Below are 19,453 nucleotides of genomic sequence, written 5' to 3' on the forward strand. Positions count from 1 at the left end.
ACTTAAAACCATTACCAGAATATTAATATAACACTTTGCAATGATAAAAATATGTGAGAAATAACGAATTAATTTTTCCATAAATTTCACACATTTTTTTGTCATATAAAATGATCCTACACTTTGCCGAAAAACAAAGTCACTCATATCAAAATAAATTTTCAAAATACACAAATTGTTTTTAGTCCATCCAGCGATTACGAGTATGATTCATGCGTTTTTATGGAAATACTTTAATTTTTTCTCGATTCATACCTGCCTTTCGTTGGGAGGACTAATCGATATGAGTGAATCTGTTATTCGACTAAAAATTCAATGCATGAGCATGTTTGTACGGCACGTCTGTATGTCTGGCAGCGCGGGAGGGCGCGGAGGGAAGCGAGCCCCGCTGGCAGCGCTACCAGCGCGAGCAGCCTGCTGCGACAGACCCTGAGCGACCCCGACCTGCGCGACCCCGCTAGCAACGACGAGTTCGAGGACCCGCAAGACCACGCCGACTACACGCGCCGCCCCGACCCGGACTACGCCAGGCGTCCCGACGCTGACTACGTCAAGCGCAGCGACTCCAGCTACGCCGGCCGCGCTGACGAGTACGCTAAGCGCGTGGACGACTTCCCTAAAAGACTGGACGAATTCGTCAAGCGCGCCGACGATTACACGAACCGCACTAATGACAACGTGAACCGCGTGGAAGACTACGATTACCAGAGGGAAGACTACGAAGACAACCCGGACGAGGCCCCCTCGAGCCTGGACTACAAGCGCAAGGAGGGCTTCAAGGTCAACCCAGCTAAGGACTACGCTGAGGCGGAACCTGAGTTCGAGACTCTTCACGTCGACAAGGCTGCAGCCCCGCGGAACGCCGGCGGCTTCTGGGTGCGTACAAACTTTTCAATATTTTTTTTATCCGTTAAAAGAAACGCAATTAGTCAATGCCCGTATTTAACGAACAATTTTCTCCGCATGAACGGAATCTCTGATTTATGGCGATCTCATGAAATACGCCTACGTACATAATTTAAAACATTGCGTCAGTTACCATTACCGTCGATTGCGTTTCTTTTATTATTGTTGTGAATTATGCCTTGCCAAAATACTGCATACTAAAGGTATACCAATATATGGAAGTTAATTACACTACCCTTTGCTTTGCTTTTTACATTTTGAAAACTTGCTAAAATATTATACACCTTTACAACAAACAAAAAAATGCATCTACGTGTATGTTGCTCTGTGTTTCCAATATTGTGGCTTTTTTACAAACAATCCATGCAGACAATTTTATGAACTCCAAATCCTTCTGTATTTTATATATCCAACTTGTATTTAATGTATGTGTTACTTCAATTTCATTATCCTCAAAAATTAATGATACCAAATTTTGTTGAATCTAAATCACTGATTCTCAGAATCGATTCAACCTATGTATCCATCTTTGATATAACCAGTAAGTTACGAACGAGTAAAACGTTTAATTATTCCGAAACACCGCCGTAAATCACTGACATTCCTTGAAGACAAAATTAATAAATTTCACATAGATATAGATTACATACCTACACATGAACGGATATGTAAATGTACGTGGATAATTACATGCAAGCGCTCGTGTGTGTGTATCTACGTGATGAATTATTGTCACATTTGACCATCTGCCTAAATCGGGTAAGTCGAGTGATGTAATATAGTTTTATGTTTCTTAAATGTTTATTGTACCAACCTTTTACCATTTGTATCAGTGCTTTATGCTACCTGCCATTTGGGTTTCGAAATTATACAATGTATACTGATAACATAACATGTTTTTCTATTAAGGAAAACAGGTAGGTAAGTGTATAATTGTGCACAGAATAATATTGTTTTGCCTGTGATATATTTGTTACGATCAGGAATAATTAATTAAAGTAAGTGAAATTATCTATTTGTCTACCTACACACGACCAGTGGATATATGACGATTGTTGAACAAATAAGGTTTCGCCAATCCAAGCGTTGATATCTTTTATATACGACTAAGTTATTTTGACTTCATATTATGAATGAATTGGGAATCTTTCACAAAAAAGTTTAAAATATTTCGATCATTCTTTTTTTAAATATGTGTAATCATATTTATTCATTATTTTTATAGTTTGAACATTTAACAGACTGATAACAAATGACACGCATAAGCAAAATAGAAATAAGGCCATTCAAAATGGTACCATCATGCATTGAGAATTGGATATAAAAATAAATATTACACTACAATGTAGAAAAAAAATTGCAGTAACAAGAGCAAAATTATAATATGCAGGTTTTAGTTACCTCCACATTGAGAAAACTAACTGATATAAAATGTTGATAATTTATTAAAAATTTGGTCAAATTATTTGTAGGAGTACTATTTGTAGACAAATAAATTAAAAATGGGAATGCAGGCCTTTAATGAATGAATTGACAGATTTCCTAACCAACTTTCAGTAAAATTTTCCTGATAATATTTATCAGGGAAAGCGCAGCTGAATGAACACGTGTTCCGATATATTCTGAATGCACTAATATTAGGAAATGGCTTGCCATCACAATTTTATAGGATTTTAAATCAGTTATACTCATTTTACTCCGGATTAAAAAGGTATATATGAAGGAGATTATCTCTGACAATGAAGGGGCTTTTGAATTAATTTTAATTTGCTTTGGAATTTATTTTATTTTCAAGTTATCAAATACCATTATACCTGTAATATCCAAACACTAAATAAAAAATCGGACCCGTGATTTCTCAGCCAAATGTGAAAAATGTTAACCATCACGCAAAAAAGGACCGTTTTTTTAATAGATTTCCAAAACAATTTTCTGCATATTTATTTTATCTGAATAGGTGGGAAAAATGAAAATTCCTTCCGTGTTCAAACTTGAATCAACAAATAAAAACAGAGTAGCCGATGAAGTATTGAAATGATCTTTGATTTTGACATTTGTTAACTACAGGTGATATCTGAAAACAATTTATTAAATACCGATATACGAATGACAGGTTGTAATATATTTCTGTATTGATGATTTAGTTGAACGGTGACCAGTAACCAAGGAAACAGATGAAGTGTGTTGATAAAACTAATCGACACTTGTAACGAATTTAATTAATTACATAACTCAGTGGCGTTTTATGTTTCCAAAAAACAGTTTTTTGTCATTAAATTGAAAAGTTAGGTACGTATGTCTTAAATATACATCAACTCCATTTAAAATTTATGCTAACACATTTTTTTAATAAATACAATTTAAAAAAAAACACTCTTACAATACAATCATACCACCAAAAATATAACCAAACGACACTACAATGTACCTTAACCTCATACTACACCAGTTAAAAGACAATTCACCTACTCAGCTCCCAAAAACTTCAACCTTCTCCCTGATATCCTAAAAAAAGAAACTCCACTCCATACTTTCAAAACACAAATAACTCTATGGATCCTAACATTTGCAATAAATTTCAACTACAACAACCATACATTCTACACTTTAACCCCCTAATCTCCCTCAACATAAATCTCATATAAAAAATAATATAATAATTAAAATAAAATAACTTTGTTTAAATACCACTTTATTGTATATATTTATAACCAACCGGTTTCAGTTCAACCCGAACCTTCATCAGGGTTAATAAAAACATATTTTATATGTTTTTATTAACCCTGATGAAGGTTCGGGTTGAACTGAAACCGGTTGGTTATAAATATATACAATAAAGTGGTATTTAAACAAAGTTATTTTATTTTAATTATTATAATTATGTATACCCACAAAGTGTTTGCTACAAGTGAAAAAAAAAAAAAATAATAAAATAAAAAATAATACTTACCAATGTTTAATTAATTATTAAACGCTTATTTATCAGATAAAATATTAACTGAATCGAATTCGTATAATCTACTAACTAGTATGTATAATATTATAATCTTCAATCTGTACACATCACACGCCATAACACAGGGACAAATTTGCATGGCGGTTGAAATAACATTCAAAATATATCATCCAATGTAAATTTTCTCTAAAAAATATATAAATAAATATATATATTTTTTTTAAATTTTATTAATACAAGACTTAGAGGGTACATATAGTTTTTGTGATATTTCACCCTCCATGCTAGGGATGACCCTGTGTAATGGCGGGTGAATTTTACAGTTTGAACAGAATCTATACATTACTATGATATGAAAAAGAAACATAAGAAAAATGATGAAAACTAGTTTGGGTTGCAAGAAGAGAATGGAGAAGTTAGAGAATTATAAGAGGATTATAAGATCTATTTACTAATAATTTAAGTAATTATTAGTTAATAGATCAGACTAATTATTTATTTACATACTATACCGCTAAGTTAGGGAATAAGGATATGTTATGTTTTGTCTGAAAGGTGATTAAATTGATAGAGTGTAGAATGAATGGGTATTGTAATGTATTGAATATTAAACGTCTTAAATTTGTTAATAGTTTGTGATTGCTGCCCAGTCAAATGTATTGTTTAGTACGAAAAACAAATAATTCAGTTTGCTTGAGTTTACCAAAGTGAAGAAAGGCATCGGAAGTCAACACTGTGCCGTTTACGTGAGTTATACCATTGGACTGCAAATATTACTTAAGCGGATGTTCAAGAGGATTGGGAGATTTTTCTGCATTTTTCATACTATCCTGATCACATTTTCCAACAATCTCAATTAAATCTTTGGACATCTTTACCTCTAAACTCTAAGCCGCAAAAAGTCTTCAAAAATGGAATTTATCTGATCATGAGATAGAATTACATAGAGCACTTTTCAATTAAAATTACGTTTTTACGTCTGAATTAATCTTTCAGTTACGTCAGAATATACGAACATTGCATTATTGTAAACACATAAAACTGAAAAAGTAATAAATTTCAAATGTCATAAGGTAAAAAAAAACTTAATATTCGTACAAAATAAAATCTGCAGGTACCAAATACTGGACTATAAATCAACACTTTGTGGTCATTTACATTTTTTGTACATTTCAAAGATCCTATTCGAATGTCACCTAAATATGTAGGTGGATAAAAACTGTATAAATTGGTTAACCGTTACATTTTATTTTCTAGTTTTCTGTTAATCGAGTACCACTTTTCTAGAAATACGACCATTTATAAGGTAAATTTATTCTTCAACAGGTGTCGTATTTCGATTAGATTACCTTTTTCACAAATTTTCAAATTTGGCTCAATTAAAATAAGAAAAATTATTTAAACAGTGTTTGGAAAATCGTTATACTTAATATATTTTTTGTTTTACTTCTACTAAGCCCGAACTACGTGTAAAAATGATGCTGTATGGCGGATCTCTATAAACGGGCAACTAACATATTTAAATATTGTGAATAATATGTATCATAGAATTAAATATCTGAGGTTAGAATAAATATCCAGCCACAATTACAAAAATGCATAATGTTGGGATCAGTTTAATGTCAAGTTGCAAAATCTTCAAATTTGCATCATTATCAATATTTTGTATATTCGATTGATCAATTTGTAAAATACGTGAAGATAATAAGAAAATACTTCAATATGAAAAGTGAGGTTATGTCCGAAACTAGTCATACTGTTACAATGCACACAACTACACAAAGATAAAATTACACAATTCTATCGTGATAGAGAGAGATATGCCTAATACTATGAATATTATAAGAATTTTCTAAGGAATATTAGGTACCAAAAAGGTCATCATTACATCAAGGATATTTCCTATCGATATTAAGAAACTTCCCGCATCCGTGGAAAGAACAATGAACTAACCACAAACAACTAACTCTTAACTTATTCCAAGAAACTTACCGATTTTAATTGATACGTTTAAAATAATTAATACGCAGTTATCCACATTTCAAAGAAACGTATGTATTAATATGATCATAATATATTATATAGCTAAAAGCAGTGACCTCTCTCAGCATCATGGGACGTCATAAAGACAGAGAGCATTACTTCTTGTTATATTCATATATCCACCAACACAAGAACCGGGCAATACTGTCTGTACAAATATGCGTTGTTCTCATGAAAGTGACCAGAATCATATCGTAATATACCACACTTAACGGTGTCGTTAATATGCTAAGAAGGAACTAATATTCATAAGATTTTTCTACGATTACCGACGTAAACGAGTATTCCAAACAACGCAGGTACAATGTTTTCGCAACGAATTTATTTTGTCTCAATAAAAATTTATCGCCGAAAAATGATATAAAAACGGCGCACATTAAATGTACGACATTAATAGAAAAAAAATGTCGAGGATAACTTATATTCAAATGATGTCTAATTATTTTCATCCGAAGGTGCAAACACTCTTCTTGCGAGGTAGAGCGAGAGGGCCGATGCTATAAAAAAATGCCAGAGTTTTAAGGCACGATACATTTTATTGCCCTGTTAGAAAGATAGAGATGGTTAACAATTTAAAATATGCTACACACAGCTTTTATCATAGTTTAAAAAATACGATGAAAATAAATTGGACCATGATTATTTTGAATATGTCAAAAATTTACAGTTAATAATAGTAATAATAATATTTGGCTAATTTATATAGCCACATTTTCGTGAAAAATCACCTCAAGGGCGCTGTACAAATATATTTTTTAAAGAATAAATACAGCTGGCTTACAACTAGGATTCACAATAACTTACATCTAAGACTTATTTCTGGTGACTTTCAACTAAGGCTCATAACTACTGACTTAAAACAGTAACTTACATCTAAGACTTACAACTAAGGCCTATAACTACTGTATTAATAAAATATATATTTACATATGTAGAGACTTACAACTAACATTCTAATATTTAAAAATAAATCAATAAATACTCTTCATAATTTTACTAGCTCTAGAAGAAAAAGGAAGTTCTTTCAATTAAATCATTTGTCTTAATAAATTGAGTAGCTATTCAATAAAAAAATAAATAATAATATTATTATAAAGGCGCAGTACAAACAAACAATACGTTTTTACAATTATCTATCCTATTACTAACTATAGACTGGTAAAACTATTATCAATTTATGGCAACAGATTGCATCCATCGGTTCGTCGATCACTAATACAAAACTATATGAACAATACATTTGAGTGATGAACGTGATGCTAGAATGTACATTGTTATTTTCACTATTTATTTATATTTTGTACAGGCAGATAATATACATTAACCTACCTATCTGGTAGGTCATTTGAAACACTGTGCGATTTAATGTTAACTAAGATAATTTAGTTGTCAAAAATCAATTAATTTTAACATATTTAATTACAAATTTTATTTAATCATATTGGTCCTACATTTACTTTAATTACAGCTTGTACTCATTTCGGTATGGAATCTATAACTTTTGCCAATTTCCATGATTTTATCATCCCAAAAGCGGGCCTGAATTAATATTTCTGTCATCATTCTTCTGGTCGTGCAATCGAATTTACTTATCCTGTCCTTACACAAGGCCAAAAATTTTTACAGGGTTCAGATCGGATAAATAATCAGGCCAATCTAAAATAATTGATTTCTTATCTAGGAATAACTTGATCATAACCTTCTAAAAACTACAAAATAGATTAGTTTCCTTCCAGGATTGTCGAATCTGACATGTTTTAACAATGCCACCTAAGAATATAACAACTGCAGCAGACCCGTAAAAAATGACGGAAAATTATAATTTTAGCCTTTGTGAAGCTGATAGCATTTACGTAATTTCTGCCTCAGGACTATTGCTCATGAAAAATGGATTTTGTCTATTTTATTCATAATATAAATGCATTATTTATTGACAAATATTAATTAGAGAGATGATCAGAATCGTTCGAATAAACACCAAGTTTAATTAGGGATTCACATTTAAGTCTGTCAAAAATGTAAAAAGAACAAATTAGCATTTAGAATAAAATAAAGTGTTTTTGGTACCTTCTTTACCGCTTGTCTGATATGAGTAGTTTCAATGAACAGTCTCAATTTTCAAAATTAAAAGTTCGTTGAACTTGAATAATGTTACGCATTACAAAGAAATACGTTATAATATAATACATTACTTACTTACCCATGCACATGCAGTATGTTTAGTAAACTTAAGGCCACATAATACTTTAATAATGGGGGTTTGCTCGACGCTCACATTTTAATTATTTTTGATGAACGTATTACTAAAATAGCAAATGTTTTTAGAGAAATCTCTATGGGTGTTAGTTATGTATATTTAAGATTAATAAAAATAGGACCTGACCAATAAAATATTTTATGTAAAACGGTTTGAAAATTTTCACATATTTCACATATGTGGTTAAGATTTATACTTTATTTTACTGATTTGCTGAAAATTCAACCGTAGGTCTGTTCAATACACAAGCGCCGCGCTTCGCATATTTCTGTGCAAGGCTTCTTCACTTACGTCGTTGCGATTCCTTATTAAATAAGGTTATTTTAGGGTATTGTTTCGTCTTAATAAAGAGAAGCAGACATGAAAAGTGGTACCTGATCCTGATGTACACTAATTCACTGTGGAATTTTAACTACCGCATCGATGTAAAAAAAATCTGATAAATAATAGATACTTCAGATTTTCAGTGTCGTTTTAAAGGAACTTAGTTTTTTCAGTTCCTGCTGGCAGACCATCCCAACGAAATTCAATAATCTCATTGCGATAGTTCTTCATTGTTTGATTAAGTTCAAATTGAAAGTAGAACGTATTTGATATCAAAGTGCGTTAATAAAAAATTCTTCTTTCATTCAGCTTTTTTGTTGCTAAAAAAGTTGAGTACCCATGATGCCGTGTAACAATACGATACCGCGAGGATAAAACATAGAAAAATAGCATTCGATACGAAAAGTAAGTACCAGTCGAAAAACGGGTTTTTCTGGTTACGTTCACACGTAGGTAGTAGGTAGATACTAGACATCACTTAGGCATTATGATCCGGCGCTTTTAAAAAATAATCTCTTTAATCTGGTAACCATAGTGATATCGGACGAGACAAAGCGATGCCACTGTGTGATTCTTTGGCATACTTTACTGCCTACCTAACAGTGCCGAGTGTAATGTATTAAATAGCTTATCTCCTATTTATTGTGATGCTTTATACTTTAACCGTCTTACTCAATACAGGTAATACGGGGGGATAAGAACGGGTTATTAGAAAACGTTACTCATAATCACGCGCATGCGTACTGCGTATTCCGGCCCCAATTCGACAGTATTGTAAATGTCATATAGAGAAACGAGAAGTTAGCAATAAAATGCAAAATGCGAAAATGACCGTGTTTTTGAGGATTGGAACATAGTGGTGCCAGTCTAAAAAAATCTTGAATGAATATTATTATGAGTAAAGATTTTAACCCTAGCAGTATATGGCCCTCTTTCTCGTGTAGCTATTATACCGACGCTGCTGCGGCGTGTTAGAGAATCTTTATAAGTAAGACTGATACTCTTTATAATGATAGGCATCGATAAACGGCCTTGTCTTCAATGATTTCTAATTAAGAAAGTTTTCTATCAAGCTTATCGTAAAAATATACTTTAATTTAATCATTGAAGAATTCAATATGAAAGAGAACAAGACACAGAAAATAAAAATGTAACGATGGCAACTGGGAATCGAACCCAGGATCCCTGTCTTACCACGACAGCGCCTTTCCGGTGACCTGATTATTTTACGTCATTTTTGTCAATCACTTAATTTAACACAGAATTAGCAATGTTATCCTCAACTGATAACTTTTAAAGTTATTCCAATTGAATTAAATATACCCTTTTTAATAAAATCTTCTCGTTAGACTAGTTTTAAGATAAAACAAATATTTTAATTCCGCACAAGAAAGAGTTAATAGCATTCCAAGTTGGGGTATGTTGTGAGGGAGAAAGGAGTGGATAAGGAAAGGAGTTGGGTAAGAGGAAGTTATTGCTATTTAGATCTATTCAAGAAACATGAATAAATAGTCTGGTGTGCAATGCTGAGAGTATCTACCTCTCAGTCCCATATCAATCTAGGAAAACTTATTATTTTCGGAAAGATGTGAACAAAGTACAAATAACCACCGATTTAATCATGACGTCATGCCATCACTTAGTACTTATAATAGTGCATCTAAACGCGCGCCGACGTGAACACAAATACTGATATAAATTAGTTTGGACTAACGCAAAAAATGCTTTGAAACACATTAGAATATGAACGGATAATTTGATCATGCAGTTTAATAATCATTTCACCGAAACGGCTTTAATTATTTGCCGCTCTTCTTCCGAGAACCTTAAAAGATGGAGACTGCAATAAAACAAAGCCAACGGGGCCGCTTTGTTCCCATCTAAACATATTCTGCATCTAATTATGAACATCGAACCTATGGTACATGAATCCCTGCTCATTTTTTACACAGGCGTGAAGGAACACGAGACAGACTTGAAGTCTGTGCAACGTTATATTATATTAGATTGATGGCCTTTGTGTTTTCTTCTTTGCAATTTTACATATTCCGACCACAGTACTAGGAGTTTATTTATTTTTAAATTAATACATTTTTCATAGGATACCCAGATCCTTTATCAACCCGATAATAACATGATGACCAACATACGAGTACGTGTGATACAACACACAAGCTTTTTATAATACATTACCCTTGAGTAATTTGTTATGATTGACAATAAGACTCCAGGGAGGTCTTAAATATGAACTGCACGCCTTAAAACAATCATCTCGCAAGGATGGTTTCTTTTTCAGTTCAAAGCTTCCTCTACGACTTATCCAGTAAAGTCTGCACATGCAGCCTAGCGCAACTGCCGATGATTATTATGTTTTTACACCTGAAAACGATAATTTCTTTGACCAGTCACTAGAATTTTCTTCTTTTTTTATTAAAACCCAAATAACTTTGTTTACATCACTTTTTATATATAACCTCTACATGTTTCACGAACGAAGTTCACATCATCAGGAGTAAGTATACACTGATACAGGAGTGTATACTGCTACTTACTCCTGTATCAGTATACACTCCTGTATCAGTGTATACTTACTCCTGATGAGGTGAACTTCGTTCATGAAACATGTGGAAGTTGTATATAATAAAGTGATGTAAACAAAGTTATTCGTGTTTCAATAAAATAAATAGTGCCATCACAAAGTGATACGCTCGCAGAGGAAATTTTCTTTGAAAATTAGAATTTTCTTTCCAATATACTCCTCTAGACAACATTGTCACCTCTAGACAACATTTCCAGCGTTTCTAACTTAGCTTTAATACCATGAAACGCATTTCTTTTCATGTTGTTGATTTGAATCCAACCGTTTTAATAGTTCATAATCCGATGCACTTTAGATTCTAATATTTATCACTCCACGAGTCTTTCTACATATGTACTTATTATGTTAATTATCAGTGTCCTCATTTGCGTTTAAATTAAGCAACCACAGCCCACTGTTCTCATTCGTTATTACCCAAAAAAACCTATGGCCATTGCTGTCAAAAAATGTAAATTATGCCATTTTCGCGAGCGTTGCTTTGAGGAAATCGATAGCACTTAAATGTCGAACAATACGGCGCTATAGATTTGGGAAACTTTCACATTTTTATTACTGTAATGTATTATTCCGCTAGACTTTTTGACTGAGCCATCACTAGTCGCTCTACCGCCTAATTAATGAGATGATTAGTTAATTCATATCGCGTTAATTAGATTGTTTTGATTGCAACGATTTAATTTGTTTACCATAAATGTAGATTTTTTACAATAGCTCCACACAGGAGGCCATTAAGAAAATAATTTCCCTCGTGGCCTGTGTCATCTTTGGGGATACTGTGTGGAGGGCCTTTTTAAGGAAATAAAGGATAGGAAGTTCTGGGAAAGAATCAGGTATGACGGGTGGGTCCGAATCCAGGATTAAGTGTGTCAAGGAGTGGTGGACGTATGAATCCATTTCTCCCACTGCGGTGCAGGGCGATGGGTTTATAGAGTCCTGTTGGAGAGGTCATAGGATCTCCCTAAACCAGTGTCCATCCTCAACCTCACCCCATGAACCCGGGCACCCCTGCTAAATCACCAAACGTAGCGAACCACTTATTGCGTGACATATTGCGGAGGTGTTGGTTATCCAATAAATGGTTCCCATATCCGAAAGCGTCATTTTTTTGAGCAATAAAACACAACTTAAAATAATGGAAATAATTCAGAAAAGAGTCATGAAGCCTATATTAAGCAAACATAATAGGATAATAACAAAGAAAAGCCAACTCAATCTTCTAAGTGTGTGGCAACGTTTAGACGATAGCACCCTAGTATTTATATATAAGTTGAAAATAAAATGTTACCAGATTACGCACTTGAAAACAAATAACACTAAACTGCGCTATATAAATGCTGTGTTATTATTATTATTACAAGTTGAAAAGTATAGTGTTAATAGTACAGTCCATGGCAATCCTACTAGAAGCAGCAACGATTTTAGGCTTCCGAAGACAAATTTATCGGCAACACAAAACAATATTCATTATAAAGGTTTTAAAATGAACAATGAACTAAAGGAAGCTAAAAGTCTTGCAGCTTTTCGTATGTTAGCTCTCAATGTTGTGAAGTCCAAATATTAGTACGCAGGTAATAGTATATATAGGTTTATAGTAAAATAATGAATACTGAATACTCAAGTAAAACTAAAACATCTTTTTTAAGTAACACTTCACAAGAGTGCCCCTATGTACTCCGTAAAGACTGGGGAAGTGTGTCGCTTTAGTCTTAGTACTATAGTTTAGTCTTAGTACGGGTTGTTTCCCAGAATTTGAACAATTCATAAATTTCGAAGATAATTTTCAAGTTCTGTTAAAGTCCTATTCAAGTTCTGTTGTTATATCATTATGGGCCAGTTGCTTTCACAGACCTTGAAAACTAACTTTGAAATACGAAGAATTGTTCAAATTCTGTGAAACAAGATAGCAGTGTTGTTTTGTTTCTGAATTTTATTACAGCAATTTTTTTCTCAATTAGAATAGATTGTTTAAGTATCACTTGATTTCAATTTATTTTTTCTCAACAAGAAAACAAAATGATAAAAATAAGCATTTCTTGAATATGTGTTAATCCTTGTACGAAACGAATCTCTTAGAGAAGATCTGCAATTTTGAGCAATACACACGAATTATCTGATTATGTTAATTAATTAAATAGCGTGGGTTTTACATTTGCCCATATGTATGGATTCCGGATGTTATGACGCATAAAATTAGTACGAACAAATCTTTAGTACATCCGTTATAAAATTTTTGTTTGACCTTATGTCTAATGCAATTTTTATTTGTTTTTGTACATCCTTTTCATCACATTTTAATTAGAGTGTTAAATTAATAATGATCTCTTCACCGGACTATAGAAATATGTATTAATAATTGAATAAACTTGTCGAATTCTGCTGCACGCTTGATACACAAAAAAAAACATATAAATAGCACTTGGTTTCAACTACATTAATACAAGAAATAACTACGTATTTATATATTGGAAAATAGTAAAAGATGCATTAATGTTAAATTTTTTCTCAATCAAAATTAAGTTCTCAGGCTAGGAAATACGCATAAATTATTGAAATAATCCAAAATAAACCCTAAAAACATATGTAGTGCATTTGCGACTTAAACACATAGAGTGTTGTTTTTACAAAGAGCCTTTTGCATGTAGCGGAATTCGACAACTAACCATTAATCTTGTGACAACACGACATCTAAATTTAAGTTGCTGCATATCTTTTTAAAAACGCAAAATTTGTGGATGCGATTTTACCATTTTATATCAAAATATTTATTAAGTGAAAAAAATTTGTTTCTAGGTTTCTGGTTATATTGAATAATTAAAAACCAGAATGGTAATTCACATTTTAATTGCTGTTTTGATTATAAAAGAAATTATAACCCAAGATATTCCAACAAAATATTGGATTTCGAACACAATTTAAGATTTTAATTGGCCCACCATTACCATAATAATATCTCTATCTATCAGAAGAAGTGAATTTTTAATTTTTTTGAAAGTCAACACTGCCTACTTTAAAATCGTTTTATTGTATATTTAATAATCAAGTGATTTTCCTCCTTGCGACAATCCAAACTCAATATAAATAAAACAAAACCAATAGTTAAAAAAAATAGAGAAATAATTATCGTGAAGTAAAAAAATAATTTATCACACACGTCTGAGGATTACAAGTGCCGGTTTACCTTAACGAAATTTTATTGCTCAAAAAAATGTCAAAAATGGCCTTTAAATTTCGTGTAGGTAAAAGTTTACGAGATCATAATAATGACACGGTTACTCGCCCACCGCATTGAAAAGTCTAGTCTCAACCCCACCGACACCACACTAGTAAAATAATACTTTATAAAAAGATTCTTTTTATAACTCAATGTAAAAAAAATATATATATATATAATTTCTTAAAGAAGGTATGCAGGGGTAGTGCAGTGGAATAATTTTTAATTCAGAGCAAAACAAAATAAAGATAGAAAAGAAGTGAAAAAAATTGTAACTATTCAATATAGTCGTTTAAGTAGGATATTTCACAGTCTTCTTTCTCCGAGGGGACTCCATCCAGGCATCCATGATAGGGATTATAATATTATTTGACTAGCGTAGTCTATAAGCTTCCCATGCGGTGGAGAAGTGCTCTGAGAGATTGCACTAGTCCATCCAGGAACAATTCTGTAGCGCTGCAGTATCTCGGTAGGTGGAGTATTATGGGAGGTGACTTTTAGCTTATACCATTTGAATGCAGTGTAATCTACCCAAAGCTATACAAGATAGAAGTTCATTAATTAAAAAAAAACTACCTAGTTATTAGTTCCCATTCCGAATTCGTATGTCCTTGATATTATTTTAAAGTATTTTAGCCGGAACAAAATTTTACCATTTGCATACATTCTGACAATAGAAATGAATTACTAATTATATTTATTTAAATATATGTATATTTACATAAAATTGAAATATTATGTCTCGCAAGTTGGTTTTGTACAGCGCCCTAAAAGTGATTTTTAACAAAAACCGCGGTAAAATCTATCCAATTATTTTTTATTATAGCATCTAAACTCTCTGAATCAGTTTCTAGTGAGGCAATAAAATATGAATACAAAATGAAAGATGATTTAGATCGGCGTAGATAACGGTCATGATCGACGACTTTCATAATAAACGGAGAACAATGAGTATTGCTAAATTATTAAGAATATCTTCAAATTACCGGTAATTAGTAATTGATACACGTGCACTTGCCTTGATAATATTCGGATTTTGATGAACACGTGTTCCGACAACGTGATAATATATTCATAATACCATCAAGTTTATCAGGAAACCTGTTAAGTCATTCGTTGAGGCCTGCAATCCCGGTTTTAACCAGTTTACCAAATATTTTAAGAGATTCATAATAAATTAGCTTTACTTATTTTTCTCCTTGTACAATAATGTACATACATATTTGTGAAGAAAATGTGTTTTACTTAAGTTTTTTTAAGAAAGGGTTAAAACATGCATGTGTAAATATGCCACTGTGAAATGCTTTTATCAAAAAAAGTGCACATATTAAAAAATTACTAGGTATGTTTAGTGAGATAATCAACAACCTTAAATATCTCTTAAATTCGAAATGGTTATTAAATACTATTTGCACTTTGCACCTTACAAATAAAACTATACATGTTAAAAACCATATCATATTTGTGCTTTATATACAAATGCGTTGTTTACCATCACCGGTAATAATCCCCCATTTAAAAAAATCAATTAAATAATAATACATGTAATTATTCCGTTCCAATAAATTAATTACAAAACTTGAATTATTTAATGTGTCTACTTTGTTACTAAAACAGTAATTTCTATAAATTTTAGCCAACACCAGACATTTTTTACCATAAACTATTTATGTCCATGTTCACTTATTTTAAAGTGAACAAGGATACGAGTTGTCTATGAACTATCCGTTTTTAATACCCCGCTTAGGGGCAGGGCCGGATTAGCCAAAAATTAAAGGTATTAACTATATATAATTAATACTTTTAAGTAATAATTCCTTTTTGTGAACTGTTCTTTACTTAAAACTAATAGACAGCAACGGGTTCACCAATTTACAATTTTTATTTACGATCGGTACATTTAGCAGTGTGTATTAGCACATACTTGAAGGGCTTTAACCAGCGATTTCTGCCGAGCATGTTTGGACATTTGCAGTAAAAATGTGAACGTCTTTTTGCTGTACGATGATATTTTTTTTATAAATACAACAAAAAACATTGTCTATGACAAGTCGCTTATAAGTAGGCCAATGTTTACCCAGCAATAAGCAGAGCAAGGAAAATAGCTAAGGGAAGAATTAGAAAAACCAGCCGACCAAAAGAGATAATATATGAATTCCAATCTCTCATAGATGAGCGGAAAGGCTTTCGACTATGAATCCGTAGGTTACGGGTTTAAATACTGGTGCTCGTGAATAAATTTTATTTTTGTTAGTGAAATTTGCTTTGTTTCACAAATCATCGTTTGAGGGTCATATATTACTGTGCGTCAATATTTAATACAAATATTTTTTTCTATCATGCAAAAATACGTAATTTTTTTGATGTTAGAAAGAGAAATAATAATTCTTTCCAGTTTGCTTCAAATCTTTATTAAATTGGATGCCATTAATAAAATCCTAAGAATAACCAAAATAAATAATTCATATTTCGCACCGTTATCGTAACAATCGGGTTAAATTTAAACAATATTTCTTATTTTTCATTATATGAGTGAGAAAAAAATTTCCCAAATAAAACAAATTTATTTTCGAATTTTTTTGGGTTCTATCAATTTTTTTACGATTCGAGTAAAACATTAAGTAATAATGTCATTAGTGTTTTTGACAACATTTTTTACTTTTGATATTAATATTCTATTTTATAGAAATAGTAATGTTTATTTTAACCAGAAAGATAATTTTATCTAGTTTCTAAAACAGTATTTTTTATGGCAAATAAAAAAATAAGATAAATTTAGCGCATTTGAAATACACAGTAAATATTGAAAAAAACTGAACAAAAATATTGTAAGTACTGAAGGGAATTCATTAAAAATTATATATTTTCGGCGCGTTCCATAGAGGAAGACATCGCCAGGATAAAGACCATCATTCACAATCGAAATGTTGCTTGAAACGGCTTTAACCGTGTTTGGTTACCATATCTAAATAGCCAGGTACTTTCCCATATTCCTCTTCCCCATCTCCTCCCCCTCCCCACTAACTTCATCATCACAACATACCCCAATTGGGGATGCCATAGTCTAACTGGCTCCAGATGGTTGGAAGCAATTGGAACCGTGCGGTAAATTATAATTTGATGATATATGAAGTTTTTCATCTTCTCCTTCTAAAACATAATCAGTTTGGTTCACTTTCCGCATCATCCAAGTCCGGACCCGCTTACTGTGATATTCGCAATTCGCATGTCAGTGTTCATACCACACAACACGGCTCAGAATATTAAGCGGTCATCGGCCATAGGCATTATTTTCAGTTCAAATCTTTCCCGCGTACATATTTCATGTGATATTTTTTTATCGCAAGATGGCTACTTGTCAAGCAAGGCAATTAAAAGAGTTAGTATTCGCGGCGGATTCAGTTTGAGCCTAGTTTTTCAGTGGGCGTTTCGTAGACGGCATTAGGACGACTAACTTGACATTTCAGATCAATAAGAGATGTTTACTCCTCATTAAAACTAGATTTTCCAAATGCCATATAGCCAGACTGTTGTTAAGAAATTGCTGAAAGAATCAAGATTTATGTCAACTCCTCAGTTTATTGATTTTGTTCACAGTTCTATAGGTAACACGTTATATAGTGTATGTTTTTGATGGTATTTTTTATTATTTATTTCTCTCTCAATGCATGTATTTAATCACTTAAGTCGTGATCTCTTTCTTTCCTGTTCCATCAAATTTTGTTTAATCTCCGTAGTGAAATATTGTCTTCGAGAGATTCTGGATTCGATTCTCTAAAGAGTATTAAGTTTTTAATAGTTCAAATTATTGGACAAAATAAGTAAAGATTGCAATATTTTTTTCAAGGAAAAGGTATCACACAAATTAATATTATTTTTAATTAAAAACATAGAATTATACAGGTTGAATGATTTAACAAAAATAAGGGACTTTAGATAATTAAATAAATATCGTAGGTACGGAATTAGGAAAATATCATGTTTCAATAGATTTTTCTAATGAAATGAGAAGTTCCAAAAACTTAACACAAAAATAAAAAAAGCCTTGTTTTATAAACGCTGCGCATTTCAAATGAGAAAGTATTATCAGATAATAATTGTGGACTGACATTGACAATCTCCCCAAATGAAATAACTACCTATCCTATGCGGTTATGTCAAAAATCCGCTTGATATGAAATTCACTTCCATACCCCCAATTTGCATAATATTAGCGTTACCGTGTGAAGTTTAAAAGTTCATATTACGTTTGAAATAAGCTGTATTAACGATAATGTCTCCTTTGCATACTCCACCACGAATTATTATTATGATTCGGTCATTTTCTCATTTCTTTAATTTAATTTACCGATGATTATTTTATTATGTATTTCGCATTATTAATCCGGGGCTTATGCCGTACATTAAGTGCGTACATTCATGGGGACAGTGACGTTCGGGAAAATGCTTAAATAAACATTTAGTAACTAATCGAACTTACTAGAATACTTTAAATAATAATTATTTAATGCGAATTACTTGAAATATTGTATTGTAATCGTTAATAACACATGACACTTAATCGTGAATATTAATCATACATAATTAAATTAAATATACTTTAAAAGTACTTTAGATTGAACCACTTTATTTTGATATATACAAAAGTAAGCATTTTCTGAATTATTATTTTTAATAATATACTAATATTATAAGACGAGGATTTGTATGCTTAACAAAAAGGATAACACATTCTTACATGCAATAATTATTCACCTGAAATGCCCATACAAAATGATAAAATTCCCGAGTAAGAACAAATCATCGACTACACGAACTTATAGGAAAGGCTTTGTTAGTGCACAAAAATAAAGTTGGTTGTTTTTAGGTGAAAAAGTGTAATAAGCTTCAATTATTGAATGAAAAATAAGCCGACGTAGTTTAATGGTTAGAGCAGCTGACCGGCAATCAGAAGGCTGCGGGTTCAGTTCCCGTCAGCGGCATTTATTCTTTCTCGGAAGATTTTTAAAATTTGTATGGGTATTTCAGGCGAATAATTAATGCTTATAGTAATTTTTCCGCCTCACAACGCCGCCCAACCGGGTGGTGACATAGTTCCCCTGTCTGTACACTGCACAGGCAGGGACACTCTTGTGAAGATAAGTATTTATTATAATT

At 32.0% G+C, this 19,453-nt stretch overlaps 1 protein-coding gene across 7 annotated transcripts in view; it reads left to right on the top strand.

Moving 5' to 3' along the window:
• Positions 1-19,453, top strand: part of Ca-beta (Calcium channel protein beta subunit) — a 325,904-nt gene that overhangs the window by 46,028 nt on the left and 260,423 nt on the right. For all 7 annotated transcript variants that reach the window (XR_016305776.1, XM_089651327.1, XM_089651326.1 and 4 more), the window contains exon 4: positions 358-876. Coding sequence is in view for 6 of the 7 variants with exons in the window: in XM_089651327.1 (XP_089507453.1) it covers positions 358-876 (519 nt within the window). In the remaining variant the exon portion in view is untranslated. The remainder of the gene's footprint in view (positions 1-357; positions 877-19,453) is intronic.

Source organism: Hesperophylax consimilis, chromosome 4 (genome assembly GCF_061612785.1).
Source record: "Hesperophylax consimilis isolate HC1 chromosome 4, BYU_Hcon_1.0, whole genome shotgun sequence".
Lineage (NCBI taxonomy): Eukaryota > Metazoa > Arthropoda > Insecta > Trichoptera > Limnephilidae > Hesperophylax > Hesperophylax consimilis.